Source organism: Rhodnius prolixus, unplaced genomic scaffold, assembly GCF_049639745.1.
Source record: "Rhodnius prolixus isolate KJV_2025 unplaced genomic scaffold, Rpr scaffold_30, whole genome shotgun sequence".
Classification (NCBI taxonomy): domain Eukaryota; kingdom Metazoa; phylum Arthropoda; class Insecta; order Hemiptera; family Reduviidae; genus Rhodnius; species Rhodnius prolixus.
In genome coordinates, this window is record NW_027411638.1 from 1146652 (window position 1) to 1169017 (window position 22366).

General features: G+C 34.4%; 1 protein-coding gene across 1 annotated transcript; it reads right to left on the minus strand.

Moving 5' to 3' along the window:
• Positions 1-415: 415 nt before the first annotated feature.
• On the minus strand, positions 416-6669 carry LOC141462296 (trafficking protein particle complex subunit 13). The gene is made up of 8 exons (XM_074144019.1): positions 6507-6669; positions 6093-6436; positions 4560-4818; positions 4315-4436; positions 4029-4228; positions 2388-2535; positions 1752-1886; positions 416-1334 (listed from the first exon to the last, which is right to left on the minus strand). The coding sequence occupies exons 1-7, from the start codon at positions 6553-6555 to the stop codon at positions 1794-1796; spliced, it is 1215 nt and encodes a 404-aa protein (XP_074000120.1). The 5' UTR covers positions 6556-6669; the 3' UTR covers positions 416-1334; positions 1752-1793.
• Between the last annotated feature and the right edge of the window lie 15697 nt (positions 6670-22366).

The following is a 22366-nucleotide window of genomic DNA, read 5'->3' on the forward strand; positions in this document are numbered from 1 at the left end:
GGATGATGGCGGTGAAGAAGCTTTGGTTGTTTCTTCAGCTCTGCGAATCTATTATGGATTAGGCCCGGAATTGGAGTTTTGTGCTAAACTTGGTATTAGCTGAGGTGTAGGACTTGGACCTGATAACAGATGAATAATCAAGCTTCTGAAAACTGAAAAGGGTTACCTTTCCTGAGGAGGAATGAAAGAATCCTTGTTAATACTCTTTCACTGACATACGTATACTATGCATTGTGGGAAAAGAATTTGTGCTTAGAAACACCCACAAGCAACCTCTAAAATAATATACAAGCACCCTTACACATTTATAACTTCTACATTCTCCAAAAAGGTAACTACATTATCCATAAAACACTGTCACTTGATCATTTAGACCGCAGTGGGTTTGACTTTATAGCCACTTCTATCATCTACATTGAGAATTAAAGATATTTTATTTGGTATGTTTCAACATATTTACAATATAGATACATTTTACAAGGATTTACATTTTAAAAACTTATCTATACAAATCATATCATGCAGTCTTACTAGAAATACACTGCTCTACAAAGAAAATGACACACTTTGAAAATTGCACTTTACTATATTTTGAAACGATTACAAACAAGAACTTTGTTCACACTCACTGAACTTCTATCTCTTTCAGCAATTCTTGTTCCCCCCAAAAAATAAAGATTATTTCTAAATAAAATGTTAAAACTCAACATACAGTCCTAGTAAAATTGGACGTAGTCAGTAGCTACTGACTTGTCTGAGACCAACCTCTACTAGAATCATCCAAACCTAATCACCAAACAGGCCTTTGCACTGGCTGGACAAGGTTGAGGTCAACCGAAAGTAACTGGAGCACTTGAAGACCGATTTATTAGATGTCATGCCCTAAGAAATCGTACATCTATTATAATGTCATCGCATGTCCGTGGAATTTCAGCTAATGCTGAAACTGGCTGAAATGAGTTTATTGCGAAAGGCGTAAATTAATGTACCAATGCTCATCTTACATTTCGAACAGCGTGATTGCATTTTGAAAGGGACATTTTTTGCTAGAACCTTCAGCAAATGTAAATGCATTTGTCAAAGTGCGTTATAGTGTAGCACTTTATAAGTGATACATAAAACTTCAAAAATTAAAACAAATAATTAAGCGAAAATGAATATTCTGTACAGAGCGCTTGAGATTTCCTCTAACTAGGCAAAGCACCTTAATAGTAAGCGAAGTATCTCTGTATTTGTTGTAATTGTAAAAAAGTACCAAGTTTCACTCTCTGTTGTTACACTTAAATGAAGACGCCTTCACAGCACCTGGAGCTATTCAGTACCCCTGCCTTCACCTATTGAAACAAAAATTAATTCTCAGTCGACTACTCTTACTGCAATTTACTCATTTTTAGTTGTCGCAGATGTACAGATTGATCAAAATAAATGGTCAATGAGATGACATGATTCTCTGCTTTTTAAAAGAAGTTAATATCTAATATCCTCTAGAAGAATTATCAAACATTAGTGAATACGCCTACATACATCCACAAACAGATGTGTTACAACTTTAGCCTTTCCAGTATAATCGCCTCAAAATAAATTTTCTTCGAACAAATAAATTGTTGGCTTGGTAATTTAAAAAAAAATGATTTCCTTTATTTCGGATCCAAAACATACAGTAACAATAAAAACTAAATTTTGAAAAAATAACAAGTATACAATGGAAATAAGAAAAAGTAAATGAACAATTGCAAATTAAAGCAACTTACCTTGATCATTAAAAATGAATTATTTGTAATATTAGCTGCCGATCACAGAGATTGCACTACATACACGCTAGACACGTTGTCGAACTCGTACATTCTTTTCAGAAATGGATCTTCAACTCGTATGCCTGATATGCTCTAAAAAATACGGATTAATCATTAACTTTCCCGAAGAACTGGTTGAGGGTGCTTGAGTTGTTTATGGAATAGTAATAAAGTAGACTTAACACGTAATGGCTGTAGATTTTAATTTACCATTCCGATAATAGGCAGGATGCACTTTGCCCAATTCATTATGTACAGATACATACAATATATATACTCGTGTGTGTACCTTCTTATCAGCTCCCTCAAAATCGATTTTATTTTATTTTTCTTTTACTATTTTACCTCATGTCCTTGAGTGATTATGATCAAGTTTTATTGCCGTAATAATATTTTCTCACATATGACAAATTTACGTAAATTTTCTTCTTTTATTAAACTTCCAACCCTTAGTAAAAGAAAGTACCTACCATACTTTCTTTATGTGCACCTTCAGGTACTGCTTCTTTTATGCGAAATTCACTTCATTAATTTTGTGGAGATCTTCCTGTAATATCACGAATCACAACAAAGTATTTACATTATATGCTTTACCTGTAAACCAAGCATAAGTGGAATAATCTTGATTACGATTGACACTGACTGTCCAGGCGCCACAACTCCCACCGTCTTGCCGGACGAGGAGCACCATGCGAAATTAGAACACTTGTCTAGGTACAGAACCATCTCCATTGTCCGTTCACTAGAAATAAACAGTAATATGCAGGTTCATTGGAAACTCTGGTATGAAACATTCACATCTCTTATTGTAATACACATATTCAGAATTATTCAGGTGAGGCAACCTTTACTGCAATGAAATCAGCACTTTTTAATGAATGGGAGGAAAACTAGCTCTCTCGATGAACCAATTATTACGCATAAATTCCCAACAAAAGTGATAGGTTTTTAAAAAAACAGATAAGTTTTTGGAAAAAAAATGCTGGTGTTGTTTTCTCGATAAAACTGCGGGAACCTAAAAACCCTTCAGGAAATTCCCAATTCTGATACATCACGATTCTTTAAAGACGGAATGTAGCTACAAAGTTGATGGTAATTCATTTATAGAGGAGTTAAAATCGTACAATATGGCAATTTAGAGGGGAGTCTAAGTTCATCTTCCGGTGAATATCTCTTTCAACATTAAATATATTTCTACCTCAAAAGGAATTCTGATGGAAATTAAAATTAATCAACACTGGTCTTAACCGCAGCATTTATAGCTACCTCAAAGAAACATACTATGTACCATTAAAATAATGATAATGAAAAAATTGAATGCCATGAAACAAACTTTTCCCATACTTTGGCAGGAGTGTGACCGAGTGTTATCTAGTTTGATCTTGTGGGGTGTTTTAAGTACGTTCTATCTACTTTTTCGTTGTAGAAGTGGATGGAAAGTCCATCAGGCACGAATTCATGATGAATTACTTTTTCACAGTTCTATAAAACGCACAAACCTTTTTCACAAATTTCGCCCTTGCACCAACTGGAAACACGTTTAGTGGCAATTAAAGCATTGACCTGCCTCTCGTTTCGCCAATGAATCCACTTCTCCTATTAGTATTATGTCACTATTATTTTCATGAAACACCGTTCGGTTGATTTTTTAGAAGTTGGTAGAAAGCAGCAGTTGAGTTGTAACATAGTTTATGCAACACTGTCCTCACCTAATTTATACTTTTTCAAAGATGTAAAGGTGGGAGCCATTGAACCACTCTACAGAATATTAAGATTAAGAGTGCTAAGATTTCAACCGAACGGTGTTTCATGAAAATAATAGTGACATATTCATTTTAAAATAATTTGTAAAAATCAGACTTGGGGATGGATTCAGAAGAGGTTCCTTCTTTAGAAACACAAACTGTAATTTTTTCTTCCTCTCACATCTATACAAGGAAGTACTACGTACTTGTCAAATTATTTGATATGATGAGGTTACTCCGAAAATACTAGTATTAGGCGCATATGATGAGGGAAAAAATCTAATTTTAGTGCTCATCTAATACAAAGACTTGGTAAAATCAGTCATCTAGAAGTGTGACTTCACTGATTATTTTAATCTTAGCTTGACTTCAATTATCTCTATCTAGACTATCACACACTCCAATGACCCAATTAATAGGACAGAAATCAAACCAGTATCTGCCGCTGGCAAGAATTACAACACAAAATAATTGACGCACTAAAACTTACGAGGTGTTAGATAGTGAAAATGTGAAATTGAAAGCTTCTTCGAGTAGGACTATAGCCGGTACTTGGTCAACTGATAAATGAATTTCCCCCAGATCGGGAGGACTTCTCTGCAACTGGGATGTCTGAAGTCGACCTTTCTCACCTAAATTAGTTTTCCACACTATATCCAACTTGCCGATGTAAGTAGTTTTGGAAAGAACCTGCGTACAAAGATAAGTCATCAATGTCTGTAGCCCTGTTCGGAATGGCATTGATCTTTTAACAAAAAAAGAAAAAAAATACTAACTTTGACATTGGCGAGATGATCACAGACAGGAGTAAGGCTGTACAAGAACTGGCGGCTGTCTCCTGAAGACATACTCGACACTTCTAGGTCACCAACTTCGGTGCATGTGTTTAGTTCAGCAACTAGATAAGGCATTCAAATTTAGCTTATCAAATCGACGGAACCATTTTACTTTCCCTTATACATTTGCTATTAGCGCTTCATACTCTCTTTATTTCATTGAATAACAGATATCAAGCCCTTACCACGAAATAATTCTGAAGTTTCTAGCGAGACTTTTTCAAGAATAAGTGATCCAGAGGTAATGTTCTGCACTTGAGCTTCAAGATAAACCTCATTTGATTCTGCAGTGTAAAGTTTCGTTTTAACATCTAAAGGTTTTAGAACTTCAAATTTAAAAAACTTGCGAAAAGTTAGAGGTTCGCTTGTTAGGTTGCCACAGTAGTAGTTAATCTCGCAGATGAGGATGTGAGCGCCAAACTCCTTCACCTCGTGGTTTATTAGCTACAAATGAAATACAAATCAGTTCTTTAATTAAATAAATAATGCTAGATGAATTCTAATTTGGTGATATGGTTTAAAAATTAAATACTTGGCGCTCACCTACCAGGGGTTATGCCCCATTCGTAAGAGTAAAACAAATCTGGCGACAAATACTCACACAAAAAACGGACAAATGACCGATTTTCTACATCAAAAATTTCTAGCGATCTTAATACCTTCCAATGTATGTAAATACAATAGATTGAACAGGGAAGGATTAGCGGACACTTAATTTAGGGAAATTTGGGGGAACCACAAGGCTCATACACTAAAAAGAAAAGATTCACGAAGTAAATTTGTGCATACTTTATATAATTTAAAAATAAGTTTGTGATCATATGCTCGAAGCAGTCCGCCCACCACTTCTGTGGCAGGTTGGGATCTAATATTTAAATGGACGTATCTGTTCTCCTTTCTCTGGTGTGTTTCTACGAATGTCTTCTTCTCCAGCGTCGTTTTTTTTTGCCACAAATATTTCAACATATTGTTGTCTTTTTCTCAAAGACCAATTTGCCAAAAAAGCTTTTTTACAGCTAGCTTATTCATAGATTTTTCTTAATGTAAAACGTATTTAAAATTTAGGAAAACAATTAACAAACAAACCATAATCCAAATCTTTGAAACGCGCAATAAATACCCATGTTACTGTACTATCTTGTACCTTGTTACTGTGAGTACTATCTTCTCTGAGACCAGTTTTATGAGGTGACCTCTCAATTTATCGGATTTCGTTTCATTGATTTCTACTATAATGCCTTATCATACCAGTCTCTCAATGCAGCGTCGTGTCTTTTAAGCTTTTCTCATACTTATTCACACTATGATACTAAGGACCGCTTTAACGTTCAACACCGACAACTAGGTCCCAGCTATTTTCGCAATTGAGAAGGGTTAGGACTCTAAACAAGTCCTTGGTTGGTTACGAACTAAGGACTAATTAATCGGGAGCGTGAATTTCAGTCAGAATGAGTTTCTTTATATAATAGATTACGAGAATGTGTGCGAACATAACAGTCTGGATGCTAAACAGTGATCTACTTACTTCCAAATTTGAATGTTTTTCTTTTTCTGGTAAAGTTAAAAGAGTACACGGAGGGTTTGCCCCCACTCTGGGTAGATATTTAATGTTATTGTATTCATTTAAAGGTACTTCTGAACGTGCAAGATCTTGCCTTCTCCAAGACAACGAAGGTACAAGTCATACATATTTTCTACAAATACATTAATTCTCTCACCTGATCAACCGTAGCTCCTGGTTCTATATCATTCGAGGCAAGTGGCACTGTTGATAGATCCATTGTGTTCGTATTTGTTTGCAAGCTAACTTTAAAGGTTGCATCCTTGGCTACTTGGCTAGATATATTGTGTACACACATATAGGAGGTGAACGTTTCGCCGAGATATATATTTCCGAAACACTGAGGCAGCAATAACAGAGTAGAAGATCCTAATGTTTCCGCCCCGGCAACCGATGTTGTTTCATTCTTGAGATAAGAATTGAGTAATGTGCCAGGAAGGTCTCTCGGTTCTGTGGTCACTATCTGAGATGTTGCCAAAGAGGGACGAGTAAGTCGCATTACTGAAAACTCAAAACTGATATGGTCTCAAATTGATATAAAGTAAGTACAGATAAAATATCCTTCACATACCTTTTAGGACCAGTAAATGCTCAGTTTTTTCCCTTCCAGATGTTTCCATTTTTAAATATTATGAATGCGGCAATTTTCTAAATAGGAAGTGAAGCTTCATTTCAAAAGCATAATAAAACATAGTCCTACCGGACAGATTGGTAACCTGAGAAAACAGAACTGTGTTGGAAGTCTAATCTACCAAGACTAAATCGATTCATGGATTGCATCGAAGATCGATTACTTATTAAGCGATATATCTTATAACTATACAAAATATTACAGGTTTTTATGTGGACCAATATTATACATCTATAGCTTAAGAGGATTGAGACATATTTTAATGTCTCGTTTTCTACGGCACCTAAAAACACTATGTATACTACATAGATCTAAAAAAAAAACAAAAAAAAACTACACTTTTCATTCTTTGTATGAACTCCTTTCCTACCTCAATTCAACATTGTCAAATCACTTCTGCTCTAATGATTTCCAGATCTATTTTATTTTATTCTCAAAAATGCAAAATGTCTCTTCAAAAGTTCAGGAAGGACTGATTTGCATCAGATTGGGTCGATCATTACATGCTTAAGTTAAATGTCTCTAAAACTAAGCCATACTGATCGGTATCAAACCCATGGTAAATCTCACTCTCATCTTCCTACTCTGTCCTGATCACCCTCGATCCAGTTTTTCCTTCCGTTAAACATCTTGTAATAATATTTGATAAATATCTTTCCCGGCAGAATCATGTTGCTCAAATATCCAAACGGTCCATCCTTACCCTTAAAACGTTAAATCAGCTTCGTCAACCCTCCAATTTCTCGTATCTTCTCTAATGGTTTCCAATTTTGAATATGGGTGTATGGTTTATAGAGGCCTCTCTGGAGGCTCTCGAAGGCCAATTAAAACGTTTAATGAACTATTTTACCTTCGAGATCCCAGAGGCCCTCACACATTCCAGTCATACTTATCGTTAAAGTGGCTTTCTCTGAATTCCGCAGCCATTTCTTCTTTGGAGCCTCCCCATTCCACGCCATTGAATTTCAAAAACCTTCCTATATCCTTCAATTTCTCAATTTTAACTCCTCCGTACATTCACCGGCTTAACCGCTCTCGTTCTTCTAAGAAAATTGTTATGTTCGTTTGATCAGGAGTGCAGCCTACTCATCCGTGCCATTTCATTTTGGAAATCGTTACCTGTTTACATACCCATACTTTGCTGAGGAAAGTGAGTACTGATTTAAACAGTGTGAAAGTCGTGATGTGAATGTTTACAGCAGATTTTATTTTTTAATTCTATTCGTTATTACAGAGCCTGCCTTATATACCTGGCGATGGCTCAAGGGAATGGCACCGAGAATGTATCGGGCACTTTGTAAGGCAATGGTAATGGAGGGGGTAATACCCCTCCACTCTGGAGCACAATTAAAAAACATCTAATTTTATAAATGTAATTTTCCTTATTTGTAGGCATATTTTAATTTTTGTTAGTTTATGATACTTTATTTATTTATTTTTAATTTCAAGCTTTTTGTGGCAAAAGGTGTAGACTAGAGCCTGTTTGTATAAACAATTAGAAAATAAATAAAAGTGGGAGGGGAGTGTTGTTGAAGTTCAAGGGGGAGAAGTCACTCGCTACCTGACTACGTAGATCCAAATTTAAATCTAAGCCACAAACTTGGTAAGTAACTAAGTTTCCAACCAACTGTATTTGAGAGGTACACATTTTTCGTTTAGTGTAAAGAATATTGTATAAACATTGTAATAATTGAAGTTAAGACGGAGTGTGTAAGGGCACTGGAAAGAGTTTTTACTGATAGAATCGATGTTATATATGTGTATATAGGATGTGTAAGTAGAGTGTGGCACTGCGCAGTTCGGTTTGACGACAAGTCGGGCATGCCCAGTCAAGCCGAGTAAAAACTTCAGTTTCTGAAGAGTAGGGGCTAAGTTAGGGGTCCAGAGAAATATGCATTTCTTTTAAGAAAACAGCTGGGGGCCCAGTTTTCTAATTTTTCTTTTATAAAAAGGGGACTTTTCTTTTTGTGTGGAAAACGGGTCGAATTTTTCCCTTTTTTTAAGTTTATTTTTTTATTTTTTACTTTTCTAATTTTGAATACCAAGTCAGACAGACGCAGCAAGTAACCTGAACAAATAAAAATTAAATTAACCACAAATATGAATAGTAAGTTTGGAGTGGTATAACCCGGGGACCTCTTCACGGAGGTAGCGTCAAACCTCCAGTTTGGAGTACTTTTTTGGGAGTAAAATTTAAGTACGTGAGTGGTGAGGAGCCGGTATTGCAAGTCCGAAGATAAGACGGCCAGACACGGACTGCACCGGGTGCGAGATGCCCTGTGGCGTCTCCGCAGACCTCGCCAGCCTTCCTCGCAGCAACAGCAGTACAGTCCGCACGACCACGAGTCAGAAACTAGTCACAATCTAGCTCCCAAGTAAGTCCTAGCGTAGACAATCTCAACACACAATGTAGCTTCACCATAAAAAAAAGGAAACATACTTGAAGGAAGCATGGTATCCTCAGAGTTTATCACAGAACCCACTAAAACGAGATAAAAAAATGAAAATCTCTACTCCGCCGGAACTCTCCTAAAATGAATACCTGGTAGGTTGCATTACACAAAACTGTAGACCTACTTGTGAGTAGTGAATAATTTGTATATTCACCTAAAAAAAAATCATTCGAACCATTTTACAGAAAATAGCCAAAAATTCTGGAAACCCTCACTGATAAGGAAAAAATTATTCATTAAATTCGCAGTTTCGGTCAGAACTCGATATAAAATGTCAGGATTCGATATTGTAACCACGAATTTGATTATTATTGACACTACACATGAGTTAGAACTGTGCAATATACTGAATTAGCATTCTAAAGGGGATCATAGTCACGCCTCCTTTAGAACGCCTATAAATTAAATTTTCTTAAAAAAACGTTCTCAATAAAAGTTAGAGATCTACATGTATTTTGAACTTACAAACTTTAAAGAAAATATTTGGAGCCATTTTAGAAAATTATAGAAAACTTAAAAACTGTTTTAGTAAACTCTGATGATCGATTTTGACCAAATCCTTCTTGTAGGATCCTGCAGAATCAACTAAACAAAATAAAAATTTAGAACTTTTTGCGGTTTTCTCTTTGTGAGTGATACTGACAACCATAACCAATTTCTAAATACAATTTTCTCATCAAAACTCTGACTCAGATAAAAACTCAAAATAGAAAATCAGCACGAATCAAAAGGGGGTAAAGAGAAGAAAAAATTAAAAGAAAAGTGATAAGCCTACAAAAGAGTGTTCAGTATAAGTAAGGCAAAATCCACCCAAAAACTTCAAGAAGGGTTTACATTTGATTAAATGATTTTTATCCAACTCGCAATATTTTCATGACATTTAATTCTTAGTACACTGTAGTCACTTTAAGGAAAACCTAACATCATTTTTCCCTCTTCAAATATGACTTTCCTGGAATGATATTTCATATAAGAGTGATGAATCTATTGTTACTCACTGTACTGTAGAATATAGTAAGTACATTGTCAAAGCCCTGACCGCATAAAACTAAAAATTCTCCAGTAAAGACAAACTTCCGGGCAACAGATTCTGTTACGTTCGAAATTGTAGCAGATAACTTGGTTCTTTTCTCTGCAAATGTCGTACTAAATAATATTTTGGAACCTCACTTCGGAGAAAATCCTAATATTAATCCATTCTTAGGCACTACGCTAAAATGAATTTTCCCAAATAAATTGAAAATGCAGTTTCAGATTAACACTTGTGAAATGTTTACTGGAAATTTTAGGAGCCGTTTTTAAGAAAATCTCAAAAATTAATTGTGGAATACTTTAGAAACATCTAATCGAAATATTTAACTGGAATTTGCGATTATTCTGCATTTAAGTTACAGTTAAGGTCTACAAGGTAAACTGTTTTTAAAAATCACTTTTTCGTTTCCTTGGACCTAAAGAGTTGTATCCCCAATGAAAACTCAAATTTAATAAAATCTACCCGAAAGCAATAATTTGTCTCAAGCAAAGAGAAATAAAAATACATTCTTAATAAATCTTTTGTGTATATTCATTCGCAAGACTTTATCCTGCTGCAACTTACTTAATTTAATTTCCTGTCAACTTAGAATTAGTAATAAAAAGTTAGTTGACTTTATTGATGTTAAAATTCAATATAATAAAATGGTTCTGCTGTAAGAAGCGTGAATCATAGTGACCCAAAGACCCGAAAAAGTTCACCGGAAAAGTTTCAAACCATAATGATTGATCTAGCATACTTTATGGTCAAATTCAAATGAAACCCTGTATGAATGGAAATTGACAACTTTCTGGTCTAGACAATGACAAGTAACTCAAAAGTCATATAGTAAGTGGCACTATTTCTATAATATTATAAAGGTGATAAGACTACATCACACTGCAATGCTCCATTAGAGGGTGTTTCATCCCTCTTTCAAAATTGCTTTTAAATGAATTTCCTGGGTAAACATTTCAAAAAATGGGTAAAATAGTTACATGCATTTGTTTAGGAAAATCGTTGGATCCGTAAACCAAATGGGTATCGAATGCGATCATTTTGCGATTGCCGATTTTTAAGTCATACCTAAAAGCAATTTGTAAAAACCACTTATTCAGGGGTATTAAAACTATCCCTTTAAGACTTAAACCATCCGTAGCCACCCTGGGCTATATAGCCTATATGTACATATGTGTAAACAACTTCAATTCACACTTATCCTATGAGATAAGTCCTTGACTTGAGTCACCTAAGATTTTCAAAAGTCTGAGGAATGACCTCCACCAGTCACCCAATTCTAGGTGCCATGCATCCAATGTAGAAAACAAACTCAAAGAAGTAGTCGCTGAGTGCTACCTCTGAGTGGCCACCATTACAACACAGGAATGAGGAAAAAATCTAGGCATAACAAGCAGTAATTACTTCCAACAGAGGAGTATTTAACGAGAAATTAAATAAAATGTCTAATTTTACAACTAAATCAATGATATTTTATTACTAATTTCAAGGAGTTTCACACAGCAAAATAATAGCAAATATAACTTAATGATTTCAAAACACAAAAACGAATTTGAGTAATTTTAATTTCAGAACTAACTACTGAAATTTGAATGATTAAGAAGAAATTTTTTTTTGATTTTTGTTTTCTTTCACCAGTTTTAGATTAAGGATTCAAATTGGCGAGGAATCGGTCCAAATAAAAACAACAACTCGTCTTTTTGTCTACGTTTCGTCAAATATATTGCCCTCTTCAGGGCCTGGATATTACAAATACAAAAATACAAACAATTTAGAGAATTTAAAATCAGTAATACAAAAATAAAAATAAATAAATTCAATTAATTTCAATAATTATATTAAACATTTATTGTATTTTATTTATTTATTTTTATTTTTGTATTACTGATTTTAAATTCTTTAAATTGTTTGTATTTTTGTATTTGTAATATCCAGGCCCTGAAGAAGACAATATATTTGTCGAAACGTTGGCAAAAAGACGAGTTGTTGTTTTTATTTGGACCGATTCCTCGCCAATTTGAATCCTTAATTTAATATTTTTAATATTTTTTAATATACTGTCACTAAACCAATACAATATATTCACAAGTTTTAGAGTTTGAAATATTGCTGTGGTTTTTTTTTACTATTGCGGTGGTTTGTGGTTATACATTCTTCAATCTGGCTCTTTCACTAGGGACGTTTAATGAGAATTAAAAGCTTTTTTTTTTTAGCCTTTTCAAAGTATAATAGTTATTGTCTTTAGTTTTGACGCTCCAATAATCCGGTACAGCTTATAACTAATACACCAAACTGGCACTTTAGAGGAATGTCTAAAATTACCCCAACCAAAACTTTTCTAAAAATGAAATTGATAGAAGAATGTTTCAAATAAATGTGATGGAAGTAGAGGTCTTATTGTTTGTAGAAGTTGAAAGTAAATCGTTTGCGCTGAATACAAACGTGCATACAACTTTAAAAGTGGATAGATTGTAGAGGGAGTCGACCAAAAACTAAATCCTCTGCGACCTAAAATGATTAATTGTCAGTGTTTGTTCATAGAATACGAGCTCTAGTGAAAAGTACAATCTATATGTGAGGAAGAGCTAGAATTTGTCTAACACTAAGCCCAAATACAAGATATCATCGGCTAACTCTCGAGTCCCTATCAGTGTTTTGTGGAGTGTTAGGATATGTCACTGTTGGTTTGAGTTATTCGGCTGAAAGACGGTAAGATCACTGAAAAAGTGGCATATCCATTTCCCGGGATGTTTAAGGACCATAGTTAGAGTAGTTTTCGAAAAACTAGCAAAAAACTAAAAAATTAATTCAGTAATGGCCACTTTCAAGTCCTCTCACACACAAAACCGTTTAAAAAAAAAAAATTAAGTCTTTGTCTAAAGATTTGTTTTTGGTAAAAAATCAAAATAAAGAACCTAAATGAAAACAATAGTTCCTCTTATAAGGAAGGAAGAAAGTAAACATTTAGAAGTACGATTTTGGACGTTGTCCAGAGAATTTACTAATCTGTTGTGATAATAAAAAAATACAATGCTCTTTAAGTTATTTTCAGAGCTACATATAACGGAAACGAAATCCTCATAGTTTACTTGTCATTAACCTGTGGTTTAGCTTTTATTAATTGGCATATCTACGTTTCTAACTATAACAGAAAATGGAGCGTATAAAAGAAAATGACAGATTTGAGGCATGACTCGGCCTGAATAAATAAAGATTTCGCCTACTGACTGGTTTCCTATAGGGGTATTGTAGACTCATTGAGCTTTTAAAGATGGAGAAAACTTCAGTATACTTTCTAACTGACTGCACAGCCATTATTCAAGAAAGATTTATATGCCTGGGTAAATCTCCAAGTGCTGGAGGAGAATATACCATTCTTGGAACCCTCAAAGATTTTGAAATTTATCCGTCATCTGGTACAAAAAGTGGTAGTGTAGGAGGTACAATATCGTAGATCTTTGAGGTCGCCGTGCAAAGTCTTTCCTCTCTCCCAAGGAGAATTATAATATTTTTCATTTCATATCCCTTCACTTATATAATATGACTTATTCAATATGACTTATAAATATTATTATGCAATAAATTTACTAAAATTAAGAAATTTGTGTGGTGAAAGAATGATTTAATTTTACGATTTGAGTGCTGCAAAAAATTAAAATAAACATAAAATAGAGAAAAAACATAAATAGTTTGGCATGGATGTATTCTTAAGTTATTATTTCATTAAAAAATTTATTATTATGCCTTAGCTAATGGTTAAGAATTAAGTTACCTTTGGTCTACATCATTCCATTAGATTTTATATTCAAGCATATATCAACTCCTCCTACAACCTTTCAAAAATGAAAGCAAATAATTAAATAATTAATTTACCTTAAGCCTTACAAAGGGAAGTGTTGTTTAAATAATGCTTGATAATAGCAGTTACTGAAATTATTATGAGTAGAGCCGTTATCCAAAAATTAACAAAATTTAGTTCACAATTATATTTTGTAAAATTACTCTTATCGGATTGTTTTCAAACTCATCATTTCTGCAATACTTTTAAGATTAATTGATATTATGTAGATGATGTAAGAGTAAATTGTCCGGAAGTAGCTCTTTAAGAGATGAAGGTGGGAGTTTTCTTAGAATAAATTTCCTGTGACAATTTTAAAAATAAAAGTGATAAATTTTAATACGTATTAATCAATTCTGCAAAGTTGTAAAGGTTGATTTTGGACTAACTTTTAGTTTCGGGAACGTTTTATGTTTTTCAAATGGTATATCAAGTTTTAACTTAGTAACTTTGTTTTAAATATTCTGTTCACACACTCAACAATCAGAGAAATAACTTTCTTTCAAAAGATCACAGGTTTTGTTCAAATAGTAGATATATGTATATATTATTTATCTCTAAAATAAAAATGTGTATTCACAGTAAGTATGAATTACAAGAGATCAAAGGCCTTATAGTCAATAGAACTCGTGGATGCCCTTGTGGAAATTCGACCGACCTATTTTTCCAATCGATTCCTTGACCATTCTTCTATGAAATCAATCGTTACCAGAGGGAAGGCTCCCTTAGAACGCCGGTATTATGGAGAAAATCTGTCTACAACTCGTCCAGTTAACACTTGATTTAATTATCTTATTATTAATCGCATCAACATTTTGCTTTGTGACTTAACAAGTAAAATGTTTCCTCATTGAACGCTTGGTAATTTTAGTTTGTAAAGTTGTACTTCTTGGTAACTGATTTTCTTCATACTCCGAATTCAGCCATAAATTTCGCCCTGTTAATATTACATTGTTGTTTAAACGATATTATTGTTTAGAAATGCGTAATTTTAACTCTATGAAGTTGTAATTTCAGTTGACTTTATTGTCGGGTCCCACTTGTAGCAAGCATTTAAATTATCATAAATATCCAAGTTGGAACCTGGTGAGTTTCTTTGATAGGTAGTTGCTCTTACTCATGTTCTCCGTAAAAGTACACTCATTGCCAACTGACATTGTTTTGACTCGAAATTTTTATATAATCAGATTTCAAAACGCATTTTGAAACGTTTTGGTTTACTCTGTACTTCTGCGTAGATCCTTTTTTTGATCACCTTTGATTGATTGTCCCAAGGTATTCTTTCTGCCGGGTGAAATATTTCTTGGTTTAGAAGTCAAAAAACTTCTCACCAGTTTCTACTGTAGTGAAGTTCTTAAATATTCTCACGTAAAGGGTGCTTTTGGACTAAAACAAATGTTAATCGGATGGAGTCAAGTCTGGGACATTAGAGTGAAGGTAAATGATCAATGTCATCAGGTTCTTTGATATATTTTTTCTATTGTCTTATGGAAGGTGTGTTATAAAGAGGATGTTACTACACAAATTTGTGTTTATGATTGAACAAGCTGTAAAAGTTGTACATCTGACTAGATCCTATCTAGTTGTAAAGGAAAGTTCTTGGGGAATAAATAATCTTAAATAAATGTTTTCCCAAATTGTTCTATTGTAGCAAATGGAAATGATTTTTGCATTATTCAACGTTGACCAACCTGTTTCAGGAGGTCGCCAGAGTCAACTTTTCCAACAGATTAATTGAACTAAAGTCTGAAGTAACTTACAGTTTTCTAAAGAAACACTTTGACGAACGTTACAGCTAAACTCGGTTCTATCGGCTACACATGCATAAAGAGATTAATATGTTAAAATTGATTTCAGTAATTCCAAAGTTATTCTCCTACAAGTTTGGATTTTTTTTTTGTCACGCGAAATAATGGTAATTTTCACTAAGTGTAACAATTAGAACAACCACCCGGAGTTACTTAGGCTAATTGGGAATGATAGTTTGGAGTGGCTTCAGCAAGGATAGTGATCCCTGGTGGTTCGGTCTGCACACTATATCGTACATCCCACTGTCTCTGCACGGCACCAGATAATTGCCGCACTTACCGACAATTATTCAAATTGAATGATTTACATTTCTATGTGTCTCTCGCTGTCACCCACCCAGTTTTTAGAAAAAACAAAAGGCATCTATATAAATTTTTCGTTAGTGAATAAATTAAGAGAATACAAAACAAAAATGGTCTTTTTATTATCACATTTTAAGTGGTTAAACTATTTGCGTTAAAAGAGATAATAGATTAAAGAAATATACAATTCGACAATAATGAACACTTCGGATGGTAATACCTAATTCTACAGCTCATCCAATTTGTCTTCAAACCTTGACCCTTATCTGTTCACGTCCCAAGCAATCAGAAATCAATGGGCTAGCCTCTTCTGCCTCAAAAACTCACTGATTTGATTCCTAATTATAGAGATGTGATACACAATGAACAGTTGGAATCACAATCAGGAATTTGAAAGGCAAAACAATTTCCTAACTATCAAAACGCATTTTGATTGCAATGACAATGCAACGAACACAATGACAAGGATGCATAGTGTAGGCCTCTCTTTCCATTTAAAATTGCTTGGATTAATGTAACTAAACTGTGAAAGTTTCAAGCATGGAAGTTCACATTTCACTGGTGCAAAGTTACCTAATGCAGTTTAGGTACGTCTGAGCAATGAGATGTATTGCATATGAGTATGGTGTGTATTAGATCGCATATTACAAGAGTCTACCACTGTTCACTTCCTTCAATATAAGCAGAGAATTTAGTTTTCGTGCCAGTTGTTTATTGAGGTATTTCTCTCGTAAGTTTTCCATGATTCTTTTATTTTACTTTTCATTATTAATTTGTCTAGGGTTATCTCATATTCAATCTTCACACTGGTTACCTATGTATTTAATTCTCACTGGTATGAGGAAGTGATGCAGTACGGTGAATTAGCACATGAGATGGAAGTCAACAACGGAAGGGTGTTTAATCGTATGTCCTGGAAATATGTCCGAAAGAAAAGTTTAGATATTGTATAAGTGCAAAGTTTACCCAAAGTTTCTTTATGTTGAGCGCAGACAGACCCACGCTTTCGTGTTCAGCGGATCTCAAACCGTTTACTTCCGATTGAATATCAAAATACAATGTGCACTACTTACATTGCAAATACTTGTAATCAAGAAGGGAAAGAGAATGTTGTAATGGTAATTTCAATCCGAATTTTTGTTTTAATTGTGCCAAGCTTTCGAACTATCTAGGTTATCGTCAGGGCTGAAGGAACACGTTTCTACAAGTTGATTCGAAGTTGTTGAAACCACTTATTTTTGTATAACCTTAAAAAGATTGTTTACACATTTATAATACTGTAGTGCCTCAATAAACGAGTGAACGTTTGTATTGCATAGATTATCACTTAAATTTACATTACCTCGTTACCTTATTACAACATTGTTGAATTTGCATTGGTAACTTACAGTACTTAGGATATGGCTTGGCAAATAACATAAACACACAAAATTATGACCGAAATTGGCATTATAATCTTTCTTCCCCTTTGATAAATGAATCAATCATCAATAACATTTCTTACATTTGTTTACATTAGTAACATCTCTCTACAAATATTTAATTCGAACTCTCCGCGATTTTATGCAATAAACTTATGCTCACATACCGTATAATTCGAAAGAATCAATTTAATATTAATTGTTTTTGAACCAATCAGTGTATCTCAAAACATTTATTTTCGAAAAAACACAAATTGGAAAATCTGCGATTACAACACTTCCTTTTCACAAGCGCTAAGAGAAAGTAGAAGAAACAATATAAATGTGCCAATTTCATTCATTGCCTTTAAATTTAGTGCATGTAGTGGGGGCTAGCCGAGTTACCTTGCGGACTGAATAAACATGGCAGAGCTAGACAGGCAATGTGGCCAGTATTTCTGGGTTATTGATTTATGCTCAGTTCGCTATAAATACTCTGTGTAATTCTAGTTGCAAGCAGACTTCCAGATACTTGCCTTTCTTAACACATCCAATTATAAAATGCTGGAAATGTGATATGAGAGCTTCTTTTCAATGTCAACTGATTGCGGAACCCTGTCGGCAACTTATTGCACATTCATCTTTATCTCTTACTGCATCCATTACGATTAGGTCGCTGAATGGTTCTGTTGGACAATGCACAGCTCGAGCTTCTAACAGAAGTAGTACTCTCAAATGCTGGCTTCAAATCGGCACAGTTTACCCTGGGAATGCCTCTAAAATGATTATAGATCGGAATTTTGATTTCTCACAAATAGGTCTATCTATACTGAGGTACGTAACCAACGTAACTAAAAAAAAAAAAAAAATCAGAGAAAAGTTGCAGAGTATTCAAATTAGTTATTCGTTATTTGATTTAACCATGTGACCCGACAACGAGTGTTTGTAGAAAGTCAGCCAATAGGAAGAGATCCTCGTTTTGGGGAGGAGAGAGGCAAGTTTTCTAGAAAATTAATGAAAATCGCGCGGCCATTGGCGCCTCAGACGTTGAAGGGTTTATTAGGAATGGATGCTGAGGAAAGCTAGAGATGAAAAGGATTGTTATGATGCACTTTGAAAGAAGTGGGATTAGTGATAACTAGGGAACGGATTCGTATGTATTTACATATTTTTTTCTAGGCAATTTACAGACGTTTTTCAACTAGAAGTATTCATACTGACACTCTTTAAGCCGTTTGAGCCTACTTTTATTTCACATATTTCCACATATTTGGATGTTATCGCATATTTATACATATTTGATTAAAATAAATAAATATTTCTACATATTTAATCAAAATATGTACATATTTAATCAAAATATGTACATATTTAATCAAAATATGTACATATTTTTCATTTTGGGCATATTTTCATAATTGGGAGGTGGTTGACAGGAACTGTGAACCACAGACTGTGAATCACAGTGGTTAAAAAAGTGTTTTTAAAAGCACCAAGTCGCATTAAAATGCTAAAAGATCTCTATCCAGACTTGTGCCTTCCACCAGAACCAATATTGACAAGATGGGGTACTTGGCTGGAAGCAGCTCAGTATTACTATGAAAACTACAATAAAATCAAGAATGTCCTTTCACATCTCGAAGACGAAGCAGTAGCGATAAATACAGCCAAGTCTTTATTCGAGAAACCTAATTTAAGGATCGACCTGGCATTCATTTCTGACAATTGCGTATTTCTTGCACAAGCCATTACCCAACTTGAGTCCCAAAATGTTCGACTGACAGAAAACGTGTCCAACGTTAAAAAAGTCATCGAAAAGGTGGAAGGAATACCTGGGAGTAAGGGAGATCTGATCAGATCAAAACTGGTAGAAGTACTGAGCAAGAACAAAGGGTGGGAGACCATCTGCCAGATTTCTGATATTATCAGTGGAACAGAAGTCACCTCAGAACATCGTGTACCCTTTACAACCAACGAGATAGCTTCTTTCAGCAAGGCACCTATAACATCTGTAGATGTTGAACGATCTTTTAGTCGTTACAAATCCATCTTACGCCCAGATCGTCGTCACTTTACGTTCCAACATTTGAACTTTCATGTGGTTGCAAACAATTTCGAAGAGTGAAGTTTTCAAAATTGAAAATTTAACACATCTTTTTATAAATAGTAAAAATGTTCTTTGTTGTATAAATCATTATAACTTGTAAAAACAAATTATTTTGTTCCTAATAAATTATTATAAATTGTAAAAATATTCTTTTCTTGTATAAATAATTATAACTTGCCCCCCCCAAAAAAAATCCATTTTCATAAAAAAAAATGTCCATTTTACTTAAATATTCCAGAAAATATTTTAAGAAAATCACATATTTTCCACATAATTGACGAAAATAAATGCATATTTTAGTTAAATATTTGGCATTTTTAAATACATAAAAATCCGTTCCTTAGTGATAACTGTTCCGATTAGGTCTTTGATTGGGATATGGAGTTCGGAATGGATTGTGAGGAACATTAGTTATACAACGGAGTATTTTTGATTGAACGGGTTGGAGACGGTGGATTTGGAACTCTTGGCTTAAGCCCATACCGCGAGTACATAAGTCCCAATTGCGGTTCGTGTATAGCGTTTCAACAATGGTCGTTTGAATAGGTACGTTTTTTTTTTTACTTCGTTTCATTTCAGTCTTGTACGTGGGCTCCAAGTCAAGCCTTTAAGATGACTTAAAATATTTTAAATTTGTGTTTTTAAGAATCTTGCCCATCTTAAAAGACTTAACAGACTGTTATGATGTCAAATGAGATCAAAAAAATGTAGAACGATGGAAAAGTAAAAAACATGTAAACGAATTCTGTGAAACAATGCCACAACTGCTAAGAAACTAAGCGAAAGTAGATAGTATTTTTTAGTATTAGTTTCTTTGATAGATTTAATAAAAACGCATGACAAAATGGCTGTGCCCAGATTAAGTTGTGCTAATGTAATTGCTAAATGGTACGGACAACCATGTTCCTATTTGTTAATATTATTAAATTAAGTGAAAATAAGTAGGTAATTGCTATTTTATACCTGAGAACTACTAAACCTGATCGGGTTTTAAAAACGAACTATTGTTCATCGTTTTTGGATTGATTAGTTCATAAGGAGACAGGACAGCAACTTTAGAATAACAATGTAAAAATACCATATGGTCAATTAGCCCTGAAGATGATCTAGTCCCTAAGTCGAAAACCCGGCATAATAAAAAAAAGTAATGACTGAAATGGGCATTATTCTTTTCTTCCTTCATAGTTACTGCGTTACACCTATCCTCAAATGAACTAAATATTAATTTAACTAACAATCAATTCTCTGTAAATACACATATTGTGAAGCAAAAAACTATTGCCCTAAAATATTTTAAGTAAATCACAAATACTGAAAAATTAACATCGATAAATTGACAAATTCCAGTCGCCTAATTCTAACCAAAACGGTATTGTCTGTTCTAACTTTTAGGCAACATATCGAATAACAATTTATCTTTTAACTTAACGCATTTAGTGCTGTGATCAAACACATTTTAGAAAACTTTCGCGTTGTCATTGCCGTGAAAATACTCAAAAAACTGAGAAGAAAAATGTGTTTTCGCAACACATTTATTGCTGATTAGTATACTGGTGCTGGAATCGTACAATGTACTGAAATGGCACCTTAGAGGAAGCCGTCACTTTAATTCTCCCCGGGAATAGCCCTAAATTGAGTTTTCCTTGATTAAAATAAAAATGAGAGAAGTGCATGTGTTTAGTTTAAAGGAACTAGAGGAGATGATTTAGAACATTCTAAAAGTAGCTGAGTTAGTAGGATTAATTGAGTGGTTTGGCTAAACTAATGATGATTGGATTGGATTGTGTACACCATGTAGATTGAAATGTAAATGTAGTATTATAGACTAAGACTTGTTACCCCACTCCAGGGTATGTTATTGTTGCAGCTCGCCTAAGGAGAAGGAGGGGGTTTGGAAGGAGGGGAAGGTGCCGAACGGTAGGCTGTCTTGTCAGTCGGTGGAGGAGCCGCGGCCACCTCGGCTCTGTAGAGATGAGATCAAGATCTCTTTGGAAAACACCAACACCTGTACTGACTCGCTGGTCACCGCCCTAGACGACGAGGCCCTGCTGCTGGCCGACCTTCTGCCTTCCGAGATGAACTACATGGGCAAGGTAAGCACTGTCAATACTCAATACTGGTATGTCGGCCCCAATTGGGAAATCCAGACGACCCAACTCTCCCAAAAGCTCCCCAAAAGTGAACATTGCTCCTCAAAAATGTACATGATAGTAGATGCCAACAGACAGAATTTGGCAGAATCCTCAGTAAAAGAAGCCGACGGCTACATCAAAACGGAATTCAAAATTTGAGCTTGCCGAAACTCACGTAGGTTACCCACTGTTAGAAATCATTAGACTTCTTTGTACTATGTTTGGTCACTTCCAAATTGTATGTTGATTGTGCTAAACTCACTGTCAAATGGATCTGATTATGAAGTCTTGCTGAAGAACAGCGCTAGTATTTTGAAGATTTTGTGAACTTGCGTCTTCTTCGATTCATTATGTATAGGCGAAGTACCCTTTAGATAAGCTTGTTTTTCTAGATATAACCGAAGAATTCGAAAATTAAGGCCAAGAGATCGAGTTTCTTGGGTAGGTACCATGTAAACGTGTACTCTGCATAAATCTAGTTCACCATCTCATCAAATCCCGCCGAATTCGTAGTCGCAAAATATCTACCTAAGGTTTATGGTTAGATCTTTCTCTACGGTTCTCCCCTGAATATGTACATCTACTAATCACAAATCGAATTCTCAGATTCTTCTGGACTTCTCAGTAAATTATTAGACAGAGCAGCCACATTTCGGAAAATTTCAAAATCTGAAAATTTTTCTACAAAATTCTTTCTTCTTCTTCTTCTTCTTTCTACAAAATTGGAAC

Coding starts and splice junctions, on each gene's coding strand:
- LOC141462296 (XM_074144019.1), bottom strand. CDS start 6,555: ATGGAAACATCTGGAAGGGAAAAAACTGAGCATTTACTGGTCCTAAAA. Junction 6,437..6,506: donor GCATTTACTGGTCCTAAAAG/GTATGTGAAGGA, acceptor TTGAGTTTTCAG/TAATGCGACTTACTCGTCCC. Junction 2,536..4,028: donor TTTTCACTATCTAACACCTC/GTAAGTTTTAGT, acceptor GTTTATTTCTAG/TGAACGGACAATGGAGATGG.